This window comes from Acyrthosiphon pisum, chromosome X (assembly GCF_005508785.2).
Source record: "Acyrthosiphon pisum isolate AL4f chromosome X, pea_aphid_22Mar2018_4r6ur, whole genome shotgun sequence".
NCBI classification, from domain to species: domain Eukaryota; kingdom Metazoa; phylum Arthropoda; class Insecta; order Hemiptera; family Aphididae; genus Acyrthosiphon; species Acyrthosiphon pisum.
The window spans coordinates 82,375,197-82,391,069 of NC_042493.1; the positions used below are offsets into that span (position 1 = coordinate 82,375,197).

At 24.6% G+C, this 15,873-nt stretch overlaps 1 protein-coding gene across 6 annotated transcripts in view; it reads right to left on the reverse strand.

Moving 5' to 3' along the window:
• LOC100166119 (twitchin) overlaps window positions 1-7,412 on the reverse strand; it is an 81,414-nt gene extending 74,002 nt beyond the window's left edge. For all 6 annotated transcript variants that reach the window (XM_008184337.3, XM_016803945.2, XM_008184330.3 and 3 more), the window contains exons 1-2: window positions 7,286-7,412; window positions 370-828 (exon numbers count right to left, since the gene is read on the reverse strand). In XM_008184337.3, the coding sequence (XP_008182559.1) occupies window positions 370-682 (313 nt within the window). In that variant the 5' untranslated portion in view covers window positions 683-828; window positions 7,286-7,412. The remainder of the gene's footprint in view (window positions 1-369; window positions 829-7,285) is intronic.
• Between the last annotated feature and the right edge of the window lie 8,461 nt (window positions 7,413-15,873).

Sequence of the window (15,873 nt, forward strand, 5' to 3'; positions counted from 1 at the left end):
AAAATCTTAAAATAAAAATAATAAAATACGAAACGTCATATAATATTTAAAAAAAACTTTCATTTCTAGTTCAAATACATAAATTACTTAGGCATTTAATTTTCTTCATCAAATTAAAAATAATACTTATTTATAATATAAGAGGACCCGTGTGAACATTTCACACATTTAGAAAAAAAAAATGAGTTCATGCCAAAATGTTCCGACTGCACTGTTTTAACCATAATGACTTATCCTTTTACACGAAAAAATGCAATCTCCCAAGTATCGTAATTAAAATTGTATGTTTTTATGCTCAAATACTAAAGAGGTACCTACCTAAGTCAATATTAAAAAAACAATTAATAACAAAATTATTGCGTTACTCACGGCTGAAATTCAAATTGATTGATGCTGCCACTTCACCCATTTTATTTTTTGCTTTAACCTTATAAAGGCCAGCATCCATTTCGACCACATCATCCAGCTCGAGGATAACAACATACGTGTTGGTAGCCACTGCCTGGATTTTCATTACGGTCCTGTGGTCTTCGGCCAGCTGAGTCTCGCCCCGGAACCATGTGATTTCCGGTTTGGGACATCCCAACAGTCGGCATTCAAATATCAATCGGTTGCCTTCGTCTTCCTGTCGCAATTGTGGCTTCTGCGTGAAGCTAGGAGCGAAGTCTTCGGCTACGCCCATCGTTATAATGTGCAAGCCGATTGGTGCTCAATGGCGAAAAATAATACTGAAGTCCTGTGTGCTCTAGTGTGGAGGGACTTTACTTGCTAATTTAACAATTCAATAACATCCTTCGTCCTTTACGAGGAATTCTACATAATATCATTCTGAAAAAATGCAACATATAAATCGATAATTTTTATAGGTAATGTTATGTGTAGGTATTTCGTTATAATAAACGCATGAAGAATTTGCATAAATTGGCAATTGATACTCGCACATCTTGTAACGAAATTATTTTTAAATTAAAAGCTTAGTAGATAATATATAATTATAAACCGTAGATAATAAAATATTTTTATTTTTATAAAGAATCATCATTAATTATAAATCAAATAATTACCTAATCATTACCTACTAAGTAGGTACCTACTGTTAGTTATAATTAGATGTGAATGTGTAAATTGTATATTGCACCATGACATGTAAATGTGTAATGTTCATTATATGCCTACGCATAATTTAACTATAATTTATCATTATAACACATTTAAACTGCAAACTACAAAATGTTATACTATTCTATTCTAAGCCATTATATACCTACTAAACACAGTTGGAATAGCTAACACATGGTTAACCTAGTAGGAGGAGTGTATTTTGTATTTATTTAATATAATCAAGTATTTCAAATACAGATTCAAGTTCAGATTTTAGTACAATTAATTGGTGGAATTATAGTTTTCATAACTTTTAAGGTTAAATCGATCAAATATTTAAACAATTTTAAAAGGTCAATAAAATACTGATCATATGGGTAATATAAATTTTTATTGATTTTTTCTGAAATAATTCTCAATTTTCGTAAAAATTCTTTACATATTATAATAATATGTAAAACGTATTGATTAAACACAAAAAAAATAGTATAGTGAAGTAAAGAACATATTAATATAATTTTTAATTTATTTATTTATATAGGAATGTAATATTTAAATTAATAATTATTACAATCTATCATGTATAATATGTGTGTAGTAAGTATATTGGTACCATAAATAAGTCATGTATGATATTGTATTGTAATTTTGTAATTCTGAAATATTTAGTTGTATGAAATATGAACTGCAAGTGCAAAAGTATGTTACACTACATTAAGACATATTATACATTTTATGTATAGTTTAATAAGAAAAAATTGTAATTATTAAATTTTGTGCCAGAAAATAAAATATATGGAAATGTAATCCTTGATTTCAATCTAAAATTAATTTATGCGTGAAACCAAAAACATACACACGATTCAATCACATATTTTTATTACTAATGTACAACCAGTGATGATTACACAAAATTGTGCTAAATAAATGTGTAACTACTCGCAGTATTGCGTAATAATTTTACTCGTAACTCATACATCTCCGTCTATACTTCGATGGAAGTTAACATGTTGCACAGTGTTCAGTGTAAAACATTATGGTGTCATGGTGTTTGATACCTACTATATAGTATAGTATATACAAATCGTTTAACGTATACAAATGTTTATTTTTCTCTACGTGTATAATGTATATATTATATATTTCTCTTTTTAAACGTAACATTAATATGGCTAGTAAACTATTTTTACACAATTTTATGTATGGAAATCACATGGTCGCATAGGTATTTACTATTGAGAAATTTATTTTGTTCTCCAACATATAATGATATAGATTACGGTACATCAATTGAAATTTGATCGGAGAAATATGAGTAGGAGCGGTACCTAACTGATGAATAAGAAAACTATAACAGTTTCTAAAAATAAAAATGTTCACACTTAATTAATTTACTGAAATATTTGTTTCTAGTGCTTAAAAAAATAGTTTGCGTACCGAATACTTCTACAAAACAACTTTTTTTATTCGGCTTGCCCCGTCACAACTGTGGAACTTCATATTTTTGAATGCGAAGCTATTGTTGGCGCAATAGGTTAGTATATTCTGTTATAGTAGATATATATTTATGACAACCGTGGTTCTAAATTAAAATAAATTTTAGTTTGAAATGATATTTATCAGATTTTGTTATATTTATGTGTAACATATACAATATTCACGATACCTACAACCTACATGGCTTGTAAAGAGTATGTTTTATTTAGATAAAACATCTAACGATAATAATTAGCGAAAACTAGTAAATAAAGTGGGAAAATGGCCAATGGGGAAGATAAATAACTCGTTTGTATGTTTAAAAGAAATTAATATAAATGTGTAAGTATAACACAGCAAAAACATGAATTTTAGATAGGTGTACCAGTACATTAAATGGAACACTGTCCAAATATAACTATACTAACCTATTTAATAAATTCATTTACGAAGATTTTATTTTAACAAATAAGTAAAATTTATATTTATTAAAATATGTAGGTACCTATATTATTTCGATTTCATTCCAAAAATTATCTGGCTCGTTAGCCGTAGATCATAATCATTATTATTTATTATGCTGGTAAATATACAGTTTCATACCTTCATTAAAAATTTGGATTATAATATAATATATTAAAATAATACTAATGGTATATTTTATCATATTCATACATGTTTCCTATATTTCTTATTTAATCAAATACCTATTATAAACATTGCTATAAAAAGTGATTAAAACTAATATACTCGTAAAAAAATCAAATTACCGATTGATTAATTTTATAGAATAAGACTATATTTTACGATTTTTGTAACTTTTGTTTGAACTCTATTACTTATTACATATCGACTTAGGACTTATTTGTTTGAAAACCAAACTTAGTCTTAAAATAGTATTCAAAGATACAAATCGTGTTTGAAAATAGCTAGGTACCTATAGTCAAAACCAACAATATAGTTTTATTATAAATGCATTGTTAGAATTTTTGCATTGGAAATTGTATCAACATAATATGTTGATATTATCATTATGGATTCAAGCTTAAATTACATAGGTATATTTTAATAATTCAGTGGTTGTCGAAATGTATTTTGTATTATTGGTCGATACTTGACTATGAAGAACAATATAGAAGAGCTTCAAATATTTTATGTATACCATCCACTCTAGCATTCATTTACGCTGGCTCAGAGTAAAGTTTAATATTAGAAAATATGTACACTATAATTAGCATTTCGGACAAGCTGTACAATACTACAATATACAATATACTGAACAGTATAACAAATGTCAATAAATATTTGTAGTATAATTTATTCTGAGTGGTGATTGTACAAAGTATTTCATTTAATATACACATCGAATAAATACTAAACGTAATATTAAAAAAAAAAGTGGCATTATTATTATATACTAGTGTAAGTCGGTGTGTGTATGAGCGTGACTTATTAATTTAACGTAAGTATCAAGTCAGTTAAACACCAAAATACAATACTATACGTCTGGGTACTTGATGAAACTTGTCAAGACGGGGCCTAGCTATACCAATGTTTTGTTCAACTATTTAGAAACATTTTAACAAAATAATTATCTGAAGATTTCAAATTACATATACATGTGGTATCTAATGTATTCATGGATGCACGTAAATGTAGAAATTAAAAATAAATAAATAATAAGATATTTTTAGCGTTGTTTAAGAATTAGTAAGTACCTACCCACTGCAGATCTATATTCATAATGAATACAATAACGGGTTTATTAATAATGAAATGAGAACCTTATCATTAGAATCATAACCTACCTACTCTTTACTGAATTCAAAAATATTAATTAGTTAATGTAAGTTAAATTTAAAAAAAATTGTAGGTATATCATTCATTGTATGGAATCAAAATCACCATTTGTAGTGTAAACACATGCATTTAATTAATTAATACAAATATTTGTTTTCTATATTCTATTAATAAAAATACGTAATGATGATTTTTTTAATTCTTATTATAATTATCATATAGGTAAATTTAAGAATTTAAAATTACTTAACGCATGAAATGCATAAATTATTTTGTTCCATAGTTTTTTCATTATACACAATAATTAAAATTGCATAAAATAAAACTCAAATAATAAGCTTATTGTTTATTGATTATAAATAAAATTATAAATTATATTATTATATCTATAAACAATTATTGTCACGTTAAAAATATGTTAGGCAATATAATTTAAAAATAATCATACAAATTTATTTTCAAAACCTATTAAAATAAGTAAAATATAATCTATGTTTGAAAATATAAAACAAAATAATATTGTTGAGAATATTGTAATTTTGAATAAATACTCGGACCAAGTATAGCGAACAGTTTTTATTCGATTATATGACTGCATTATGCAATGCTTTTTTGTACCTAAATATATTGCATAAAATATGTATCATATATAATATTATTCAACATAATAATATTATAATAATAATAATTGTTTACTAATGAAAAGTTAGACTTACATAAGTTTTACATGAACAAATAGTAAAATGATTTTAAAACTAACTAATGAATTAAATTGTTTATATTTTCTAAAAATAGATAAGTGCCTATCAGATAATACTATTTTTTAAAAAGGAACAACTTAAATCATTTTTGTAGATTTGATTTATTTATGTCAAAAAAATGTAACAAAATATATATTCTTTTGAAACATTTGTAGATTTTTCGCAAATTAGATTCAATTTTTAGGTAGGTAGGTACTATTTACATAATATTTTACCTAAATTTCTATCAAATTAAAAAAACCTATATTTTTATTTATATATTTACATCGAATAAAACACTGTTTATTCTATTTTGAGTTTCTCGATGTTCTTTTGCATGAACAATTTAATTTTTGAAATCTATATTACCTATACCATGTATTCAAATTGTTATTAAAAAAATTATCTTCAATAGGTTAGATGGATAACAAAATAATTAATAACTAATACATAAACAACAGTGAGAAAGCTTATAGTTATAGAAGAAAAATCATAAGTACCAAAATTAATCATAATTAATCAAAATTATGTAAACTGTAACAAATTTAATAAATGTTGTTTTTGAAGTTTCCAAAATATTTGTTTTATAAAAATATATAGGCAACTAATTATATATTTATATATAAGTATGTTGTGTAATATTGATAATGATAGGTTATACTTCTACCTACACAAGTATTATATATTGTTATGTGTGTTCATGTGTGCAGTATGTATCTAATAAATGTATGTCAATCATATAATAATTAAATAAAACTATCTTATCAGAATATTATCAATATATTATGTTTTTTCATGCATTTCAAATGCAAATCAAGTCTAATGAAAATACTTGAAATACACAAAAATAATCATTTAACATTAGAAAAATAAATACAACATTGATTTTAGTAATGGATTTTTACCTAATTAACAAGGTCCTTGGAAAATCGTGATAGTAATCAGACTATTTAATATATAATATTTTAAGCACTGGTGTGGATTTTTGAAATAAAATATTTGAATTTGTTGAGTGTCACTAGATTTATTTAAAATAGAACGTCTACTTGTGGGAATTGGACCAAAACCAATATGGCGCGAGTGGACATAAAAATAAAGATGACTAATAATATTTACACTAATTTAGGGCGTGGACACTGTCCAAAATATCTTATTTTATGCAATCGTATACTCAATGTGATTACGCTATTAATTAAAATTGATCATATCGCCAATAACCTCCCAAACATATTTTATGATTGGATCGGACTCCATCACTGATAAACTGAATAGGTACCTACTTACGAAAGATCACGTCAACATTTAAAGAAATTTGATTGATATTAGACTTGCTGTTGATTTTATTACATATATAATTGTTTAAAAAAATACAAAAATAAAAATTGCTACATATAAGAAAAGTATTATAGCATGATAAAAAAAAATTTTTGGTTTTGATTTAAATGTATGTGTCACAAAGCTATCATTTAATTAATGTGGTTATTTATCATGTAAGTATGTTTTGGTATTGGATATTAAAAAATAAAAAGTATTATAGGTAACTTATTCATAGTATACATTTATCATAGTGATTTAATATTTTTTTTGTCTAAAATTATTATTTTTAAATATCGAAAGTTATAGACTTACAGTACAAAAATCGTATAGGTAGGTAAGCAATCGGAAAATACATTGGCTAAATTATTTGATAAACCCCTCAATCGCGTATCTAAAAATTAATTAAAATAAAACTAGGCATACATAAATTTAGCCAATTTTTTTTTTTTGAAATTCCCATATTTTGTTCACGGAAAAAATTGATCTATATAATATAGGAAAGTACTAACAAAATAAAATTTAGGTAGTCAATATTTGCAATCAAATATGTGTAAAATAAATAATTCATTTTATTCTTCAAACTGCATGCTTGGGTAAAACAATTTAAAATATTAACTAAAAAATAAAATGTGATTTTAATTCTAGTATAAAAATATACCACAAACCACGGAGTCTTTTCATTCTTCTGATTTATTTTCAAATAAGTTATAAGTTATACTTACATAAGTTATATTGTTTTAATTAAAATTATATTTTAATAAATTTAAATAATAATCGGTGGTTTAAATAATATAACAAACTAATAATGTTTTGATCAATACTTAAATAAATATAAAATAGTATAAACTCACCTACGAATAAGTTGCTCCATTATAAAAAAAATCACTTAACACAGCACATGACCACAACTCAGCGAGCACTAACAACGTCCATTCCTTCGTTCTTCCTCGAGAGATATTTTTAGCATGTGAATCTATCGAGAGAAACGTGATGCGGCCACAAATATTAAAAGAAAAAAAAGAATAGAACACATATTTCTGACGTCAGAAGTATTAACTAAATAGTTAAGACGACAGCATTTTGGATTTGACAACCCGTACACAATAATAGTATTTTTTCAATCATATGTTGATTGGCTTATATATATTTGTAAATATAAGTATATATAAAATTATATATAAATCAGATGAGCCAAATTTACATAGGCGTAATGACCAACTAACGTAAACAATAGGATTTGATAGACAGCTTTTGGATTGAGAACAAGAAATAATTAATCGGCAATTTTCCATCAATGAATGATAACGGCGAGCCAAAAACACAATAGTAACCATACAGGTAAATCGAATATCCTATAGATAACTTTCTTTTTTCTTATCAAACAAACGTGAAATACAATAACAATTAACGAAACCTCTTAATAGCGGACATATTTTGATCTAGACTTCCAGACACAACACTGTATCAAAATTAGGAAGATATGTATATTTTAATGGCTAGGTAGGTATATATTATAACTATAATAATATTAAGCCTTCAATTGCAAGGAATCATTTTTTCGATCCATTCGATAGTTGTATTACTATACAGTGTAGTACACTAGTAGGTACTTCTACTGCTCTGTAAAATTACATGTTTAATATTTATGCATATTATAGTAATACTATAAAATATATAATTATGTAAAATGTTTAGAAGTAATTAATAGGTAAATTAATAAATTATAATATTTTCCAATTACTGACCTTGCAAAATAATAAATAATTAATACATTAGACATTAGTAAATAGTAACTACAAACTTCATTGGAAAACAACAAATTGTCTTTATATAATTTAACTTAATTATAATATTAAAGATTACAATATTATATAGTTTTAATAACAACCTAAAATTATGTCAGAGCACCATTAGTGTTTTCCAACTATAACTTCACTCTGTCTTCACTAACATCCTTTTAAGAACTAAGAATTTGTCAATAAAAAAAACTCCTTCATTCCTTTCTAAATAGAAACATTTATTAATTTCAGATTTTTTGTATATCATTATATCTATATTAAAATGGATTTATAAAATAATGTGGCCTGGATTAGTTTGTAAATCCAAATAAACATAGGTACCTACAAAAATGGCTAAATATATGTTATATCTGATTAACAATCTATACCTATAACAGTTTAGTTAAGAATCGTACAAGCCTCTGAAAAAAGTGAGTTCACATTTTGATAAAAAATAATAGCATCCAGAAAATATTGTGCAGAGTAAACATATTTTAGATTTTGAGCGGAACTATGTAAATCCAGAATAATTTTTATGAAAATAGTATTAACTATTTTGACAAAACCTCGACAATTTGTTAATTATTATGTAATTAGAAATTCATAAGCGATTTTGTATTCTCACATCTAAGATTTTAAACTGACATTTGTTAGAAAAACTAGATACTTGAAACGTTCCCTAAATATCTATAATATTATTCTTATACACTTATACCTAAACATTTTAACTTTTTTTGAGCTACTTATTTATAAAAATTTTAGATTTTAGATTCTAAATGTATTGACTTTACCACGATGTGTATTTTTTTGTGTTTCTCTGTGTAAATCATAACAAGTCGAAATAGTGCATAAATTTAAACTTCAGTTTATTTTTTGATGGGAAAGTGAATCAAGTTGCTGCATTCGGAAGGTGCATTTGACAAAATTCGTAAAAATCACGAAAATTTGTAAATTACTTTGAGTTAGATATTCATAAACATTTTTTGTTTTATACCCAAGATTTGAAAATGTAATAAAATATTACTCATATTGTGTCTACTACCTTTATCAAACAAAAAATCTACCGGAAAGTCAAATTTTTATTAGTGTTTGAATTTTAAATTTTTACAACTTTTGATATTCACTCGATTTCTCAAGGAGTGGTTTTCTTATTTTGCTGTACTTAATTCAAAAACGAACAACCAAAGATAACTGAAATCTACTCCAATGTTTATTTTATAATTTTCTATATTAGATAACATTTTCAAAATATTTTGATTAAGTTTGAGCTGTTATTATAGCCATTTATAAATTTTTAATTTTTTTCTATAAATGCCAAAACAATTTTATTTGTTGGGTTAAAACTACTTGAGAATTTAATTCAAGGCACTTCACACGTTGTTACAATATGGATTTAAAAATATTAAAAATATATTATTGGCAAGATTTTGTTTATTAGCGTTTAAAGTTAAAAGCGTGACAAAATTTGTCAATTTGAAAATATTTTGTAGTTAAACATTAACTATAAAATATTCAATTTGTATAGCATAATATTGAAAATTTAAAACAAGGTTTCACGTAAGTAGTTAATTCTGTAACCAATAAATCTAAAATATAATATATAAACACAGTTTTTTAAAATATTTATTTTAAGTTCATATGTGGACGAAATTACATATTATTAAAACCAAGAACAACGATTTTATCTATTTTTGTGTATTTTATACACACTATGATATTTTCAAATGCAATTTTTTCGACAAAAATGAATTTAACCTACTGTAGTACTAATACCGAATATTAAATTAAATAAATTGCACTAATCACGCAATAATGTCATTAAATATACATACCTATTATAATATTATAGGCTGTCAGACCGTCTTCGCTCAGAATCGTTTTTCTTATACAATGATATTATTAGGTATATAATTGAATTCAAATTTAACATATCAATTAAAATGACTCTCTACTCTCTAGACACACAATGTACAGCAGAGCGTAACCCACTTACCCATTTTTCTATTTTGTAGGTTCTATATGTCATATTTTAGTTTAATGTAAGTATATTATACTAACTCAAAAATACATTTTAATTTTATTATTTCAAAAGAAGTTAAATAAAGAATAGTGGCTCTATTGAAAGTAACATTAAAACTAACCTTGTATTATTATAATTTTAGAGCTCAACACTTATAAGTATACATTTTATTAAAATAAATTATTATACTTGTAAATTTAAAAAAAATACTATGAGTCAACTTATAAATCTAATAAAAAAGATAGTTTTAGATTCTAACATCAAAATGATTGTCGCATTCAGTATAGTCCTTCAAAATTAATTGTCTCAAAAACAACTGGGAAGCTAAAAAAATTAACCTATAATGAAACTTAAGGAACAGTCCTTAATATTAGCTAAACCTACTCTGATCATTCAAGAAGTAATTTTGTATATTTCTTAGAAATATTGAAGGTATTTCCAATATTCATATAATTCAAAGCTATTGTTTTTACTTTTGGGGTATACTGGTAATATAGTGTATTAAGTATGTTTCAAATTAATACATTTTGTTTTGGCTTCTTAGCAATTCAAAAAAATTAATATTAGATTCTGAGTGGAACGATGAATGTATTGATTTGACAATGATGTATGTTTTTTATTTTTTTATTTTTGTGTCTGTCATCACCGTTTGGGGCAGTAAAAATGCTCCAATTTTCTTCAATAGTATCTTGTTTGATGAGAAAGTGAATCTAGTTGGTGCATTCGGGAGGTCAAAATTTGAAATTTCCAATAGTTTTCAAAAGCGCCGTGAAAAACAAAAGAAAAATTAAGGAAAAACGGGAATTTTTACGCAAAATCTGTTTTCGAGAAAATTGATTTTGGTTTTTGGTGTAACTTTAAAACGAATGACTGTAAATACTTTAGAAGTTTCAAGTACCCACAAATAATATTATACAATTATATCTATGATAGTAACACGGTTTGTTGTTGATGTATAACGCGTTACCTGATGGATATTGTGATATGAATAATTTGGAATTTATTATTGATACCTATTATAATTTATAGGTCAATTTTTTTTTAATACTACCTATAGATAAGTATACCTATAATAGGTATGTCTAATATCTAGACTGATGAACCATCTCCGCTCAGAATCGTTTTTCTTATACAGTGATATTATATCATTGAATTCAAATTTAATACTATCCATTATATGTCCCACTTGTAACCTGCTGTACAGCAGACCGACATCCACTTACCCGCTTTTTTTTTTTCTATGAATGTCAATAAAACTTTATTTGTCAAGTAAAAATACTTGAAAATTTAATACATGGCTCATGCTATATTGTTACAATGACATTTGAAAATATTAAAAGTCGATAGTCACAGTTTTTTTTTATTAGCATTTAAAGTTCAAAAATTGAGAAAACATGTAAAAATCACGAAAATATCAAATTATTTCGAATTTAATCGAGATTTCTTTTTAAATCTAAAATTTGAAAATGTAATATAAGATTCCTCATAATATTATCTACCTTTATCAACAAAAAAAGTGTCTACAAGAAAGTCAAATTAAATTTTTATGAGCGTTTGAAATTCATATTTTTACAACATTTGATATCCGCTCGATTTCTCATGTAACGATTTTCTTATTTTATTGTAATTAAAAAACGAATGACTGTAGATATTTGAAAATTTTACTGAATGTTTATATTAGCATTTTCTATATACGATAAAATTTTGAAAATAATTTGACTCTTTTTGAACTGTTTACAGACATGGTCAGTTTTCAATTTTTTAGTTTTTTTTTCTATAAATATCAAAAAAGTTTTATCTGTTGGGCCAAAAAGTGTAAAAATTTAATACAAGGTTCCTGATATATTTTTACAATAGCAGTTGAAAAATATTAAAAATACATAGACACAATTCTTTTTATAAGCATGTAAAGATCGAATTTTGACAAAATTTATCAAATTTTAATTTGAATAATTATTTTGTAGTTAAAAATATATAAAATATTCAACTTTTGTATCTAAGAATTGAAAATTTAGAATAAGATTCCACGTAAGTAATTAATTCTGTTACCAAAAAATCTAAAAAGTACATTCACACAGTTTATTTTTATAGTCATTTTAAGTTCAAATTTGAGCGAAATTACATATTAAAAACCTGGAATAACTATTTTAGTTATTTTGTTATGATTGTATAATATATTTCGTAGGTATACTTGAAACTTCTTAAGTATACTATTATATATCTATGATAGTATCACGGTTTGTTGTTGATGTATAACGCATTATAAGTACCTAATGAATATTGTGGTATGATTAATTTGGAATTTATTATAGGTACCTATTATAGGTCAATTTTTTTTTAATACCATATATAATATTATGTCTTATACCTAGACTGAAATACCGTTTCCGCTCAGAATCGTTTTTCTTATACAATGATATTATATCATTGAATTCAAATTTAATACCATCCATTATACAGTGACCCACTTGTAATTTACTTTACAACAGAGGGACATCCACTTACCCACCTTTTTTAACAATGAAGATTTAGAAAAGATCTTTGAGATTTGTAAAAGTTGGTAAATAAACGAATTGCTTACATTAAGTGTCATACTGTAATTAATGTGTTAAATTTGAATGCAATTATTTGAAACCATTGTATACGAAAAACGATTCTGAGGGAAGCCAGCCTAATATACTAAGTATATTTTATGATATTAATATATTATGGATAATAAACTAACTTATTTTACTATTAGTAATACAGTACCTATATTGAATTAATTTTATGGAAAACATTGCATTTGAAAATATCATTGTGTGTATAAAATACAATATAGGTAGGTACTACAAAAGTTTCAAGTAGGTACTAACAAATAATATTTTTTAATTACAGCAAAATAACTCTTTAGCAAAATATCTAACTTTTGATGCTTAAATTGTTGAGTTATATGATATTAACTTAAAATCTATTTATATGTACTTAACTATTTAAAAAAATTGTGTTAATATATATTTTTTAGATTTTTTGAATACAATAAGGACTATTTATAAGAAATCTTGTTTTACATTTTTTAACTACAAAACAATTTAAAAATCTTCGTGATTTTGATGAATTTTGTCAAAATTTAAACTTTAAATACATATTAAAAATATATATCTTTAATTATAACCTTAATATATATTTCGAACTGATATTATAAAAACTAATGAGGAATCTTGTATTAAATTATCAAGTTTTTCAAACAAGCAAAAAATATATAGTAGGTAATAATAAAATAAAATAATTGAATAAACACAAAATCATAGTACTTACAGATAATGCTAATGAAAACATCTCAAGAACCTAACTAAATCCTACGTTTATTTATTTTTGAGTAAAATAACATAATAATGGATTCTATTAAATAGTGTTAGGTATGCGTAAAAAGTACTGAATTTTTTTTTCCTGACGCCTTTGACACTTAAAGGGAATTTTCTGTTTTTACCTCTTAAATGTATCAATTAGATACACTCTCCCAGCAGAAAAGATACTGAAGTTAAAATTCGAAGCATTTATTCGACTATACTTATCGTGTGCACAGACACACAACATAAAATATAAATAATAAAAAAAAAAACATATTATAAAATCAATATACGCATTGCTCCTCTCAGAATCTAAAATTAATAATTGAAGAAATAATTATTCTTGAACATTTGGGTGATATTTGAACAAACTCGTTATTTGAATGCAATAATGAGTAATTATTATATTTAGGTGTTACTTTTAAATTAAAAAAAAAAACAATTCAATAATATTAATGGCTTGCTTTAAGGTAGCCAAATAGCTTGTTTGTTTTAAAACTCCGTCTTAGTAGCAGGTAGTCAAGAAATCCACATTATAAATGTTAATTAAAAATTATATTACAATAAATTCCAGAATTTAAATGAATATTTTAACTATATAAAAATATGTAATATAGGTACCATTGTATACATAATAGTATAATACCTATATGCTTTGTTTACTAATTAATTTCATAAATTAGTATAGCTATAAATTAAATAGCGCAATTAATGTGACAGATAAATATGTACCTACGTAAAAGAAGATCAATCATTTTCTCGGCTTGTATTATAAACAGTATGGTTAACTGCAGATGTGCCAGTATCTATAAACGAATAAACGTACGTATGTTAAGGCGCAAAGCTAATACGATAAAATAATAACTATATAATACATTAATTACCTCCAAATTATTTATATTATATAATTTAAGTTTTCATTTTATTCATATATATTTATTTGTATTAGAAATAATAAGGTACAAACAGAAAAATTGTATCTACATTTATCAGAAGCTTACATTTTAAATTATTTAAATACGATAAAAATGGCATTTAAAAAAAAAAACTGCCGTCTTCATACTAGAATCAACTATAAATATAACAGCAAGTCTTAAAGTTGGCCAATTAAAATTGCATGGGTTATAGTTCTAAGTACATTAAAGCAATGTTTATAGACTATATAGTTTTTAATGAGAATATTTGTATCATATATTTTAATTTGAGACAACAAAGATATTTGATTATTTGAATACAACTAGGCGGTATTCGTTATTATATTTGATTTAATTACTTCATATATAGGATAAACTAAAATAGATAACTATAAATTAGTATATTGTACATCATGGCAAAATGTTCGTTCAACTGAAAAATATTTGAAAATATTTTAAACAATATCAAGAATATAATTAAAGGTTTAGTTTTAATATTAAATTTAAATTTAAAGTCTTCTTTATTTTATATTTTTTGAAATATTTACAAACGGTATGAACTTAAAAACCTGAATCATAATATTATATTATATAAAAGAGCGGTCATCCTACTAATAACTGATTCAGATAGACGTGTTGACATGACATATTAAGACAGGCGGCGTGGGTGTATAAAAGATGAAGTGTTAAAGTAAAATTTTCAAGAAATATGATACCTAGCCACCAAGGTATCACTACAACTTAATATTATAGTGAGATGTGAATATGTGATTATATTTGCATTAGATACATATAACTTACGCAATATTATGTCATACCTCTAAATATGTATACTAAATTATATTTTATTGGTGGGATGAGGTATGCATATGCTACGCCATGATATGTTACTTCTTTATATTCATTAAAATTTTTTTTTTAAGTACCTAGGTAATTGTTATAGCTGAAAAATATTTTATTATTACTAACATATATTTAAAAAAATATGTATTAAGTCAATCCACTTCGCTCTAAGTATATCTATGTGTTAAAAATTAATTACATATAAAAATGAGTGCAAAATTAATATTGGTTAAAAAAATCAAATTTGATTGAGCTAGCTTTTATTCTAATATCCATCTAAATTTTGAATTTTATTGAAATACATATAAAAAATAATACCATATTATATTAAACTCGTTTAAATGTATGATAACGATTCATGGTATAAATACATTACAGGGGTTCAAATTTCGAACCTGCAGAACTTACTCGATGCCTTAAAACGTATAAAAAACCCGAAACGACGACCTCATAGAACTTTTAAATTACTATACCATCTATTAATATACGCGAAGAGTTGACCGTTGAAAATGAATCTAAAATTAAAATATGAGTTCGATTAAATATAAGCCTTTA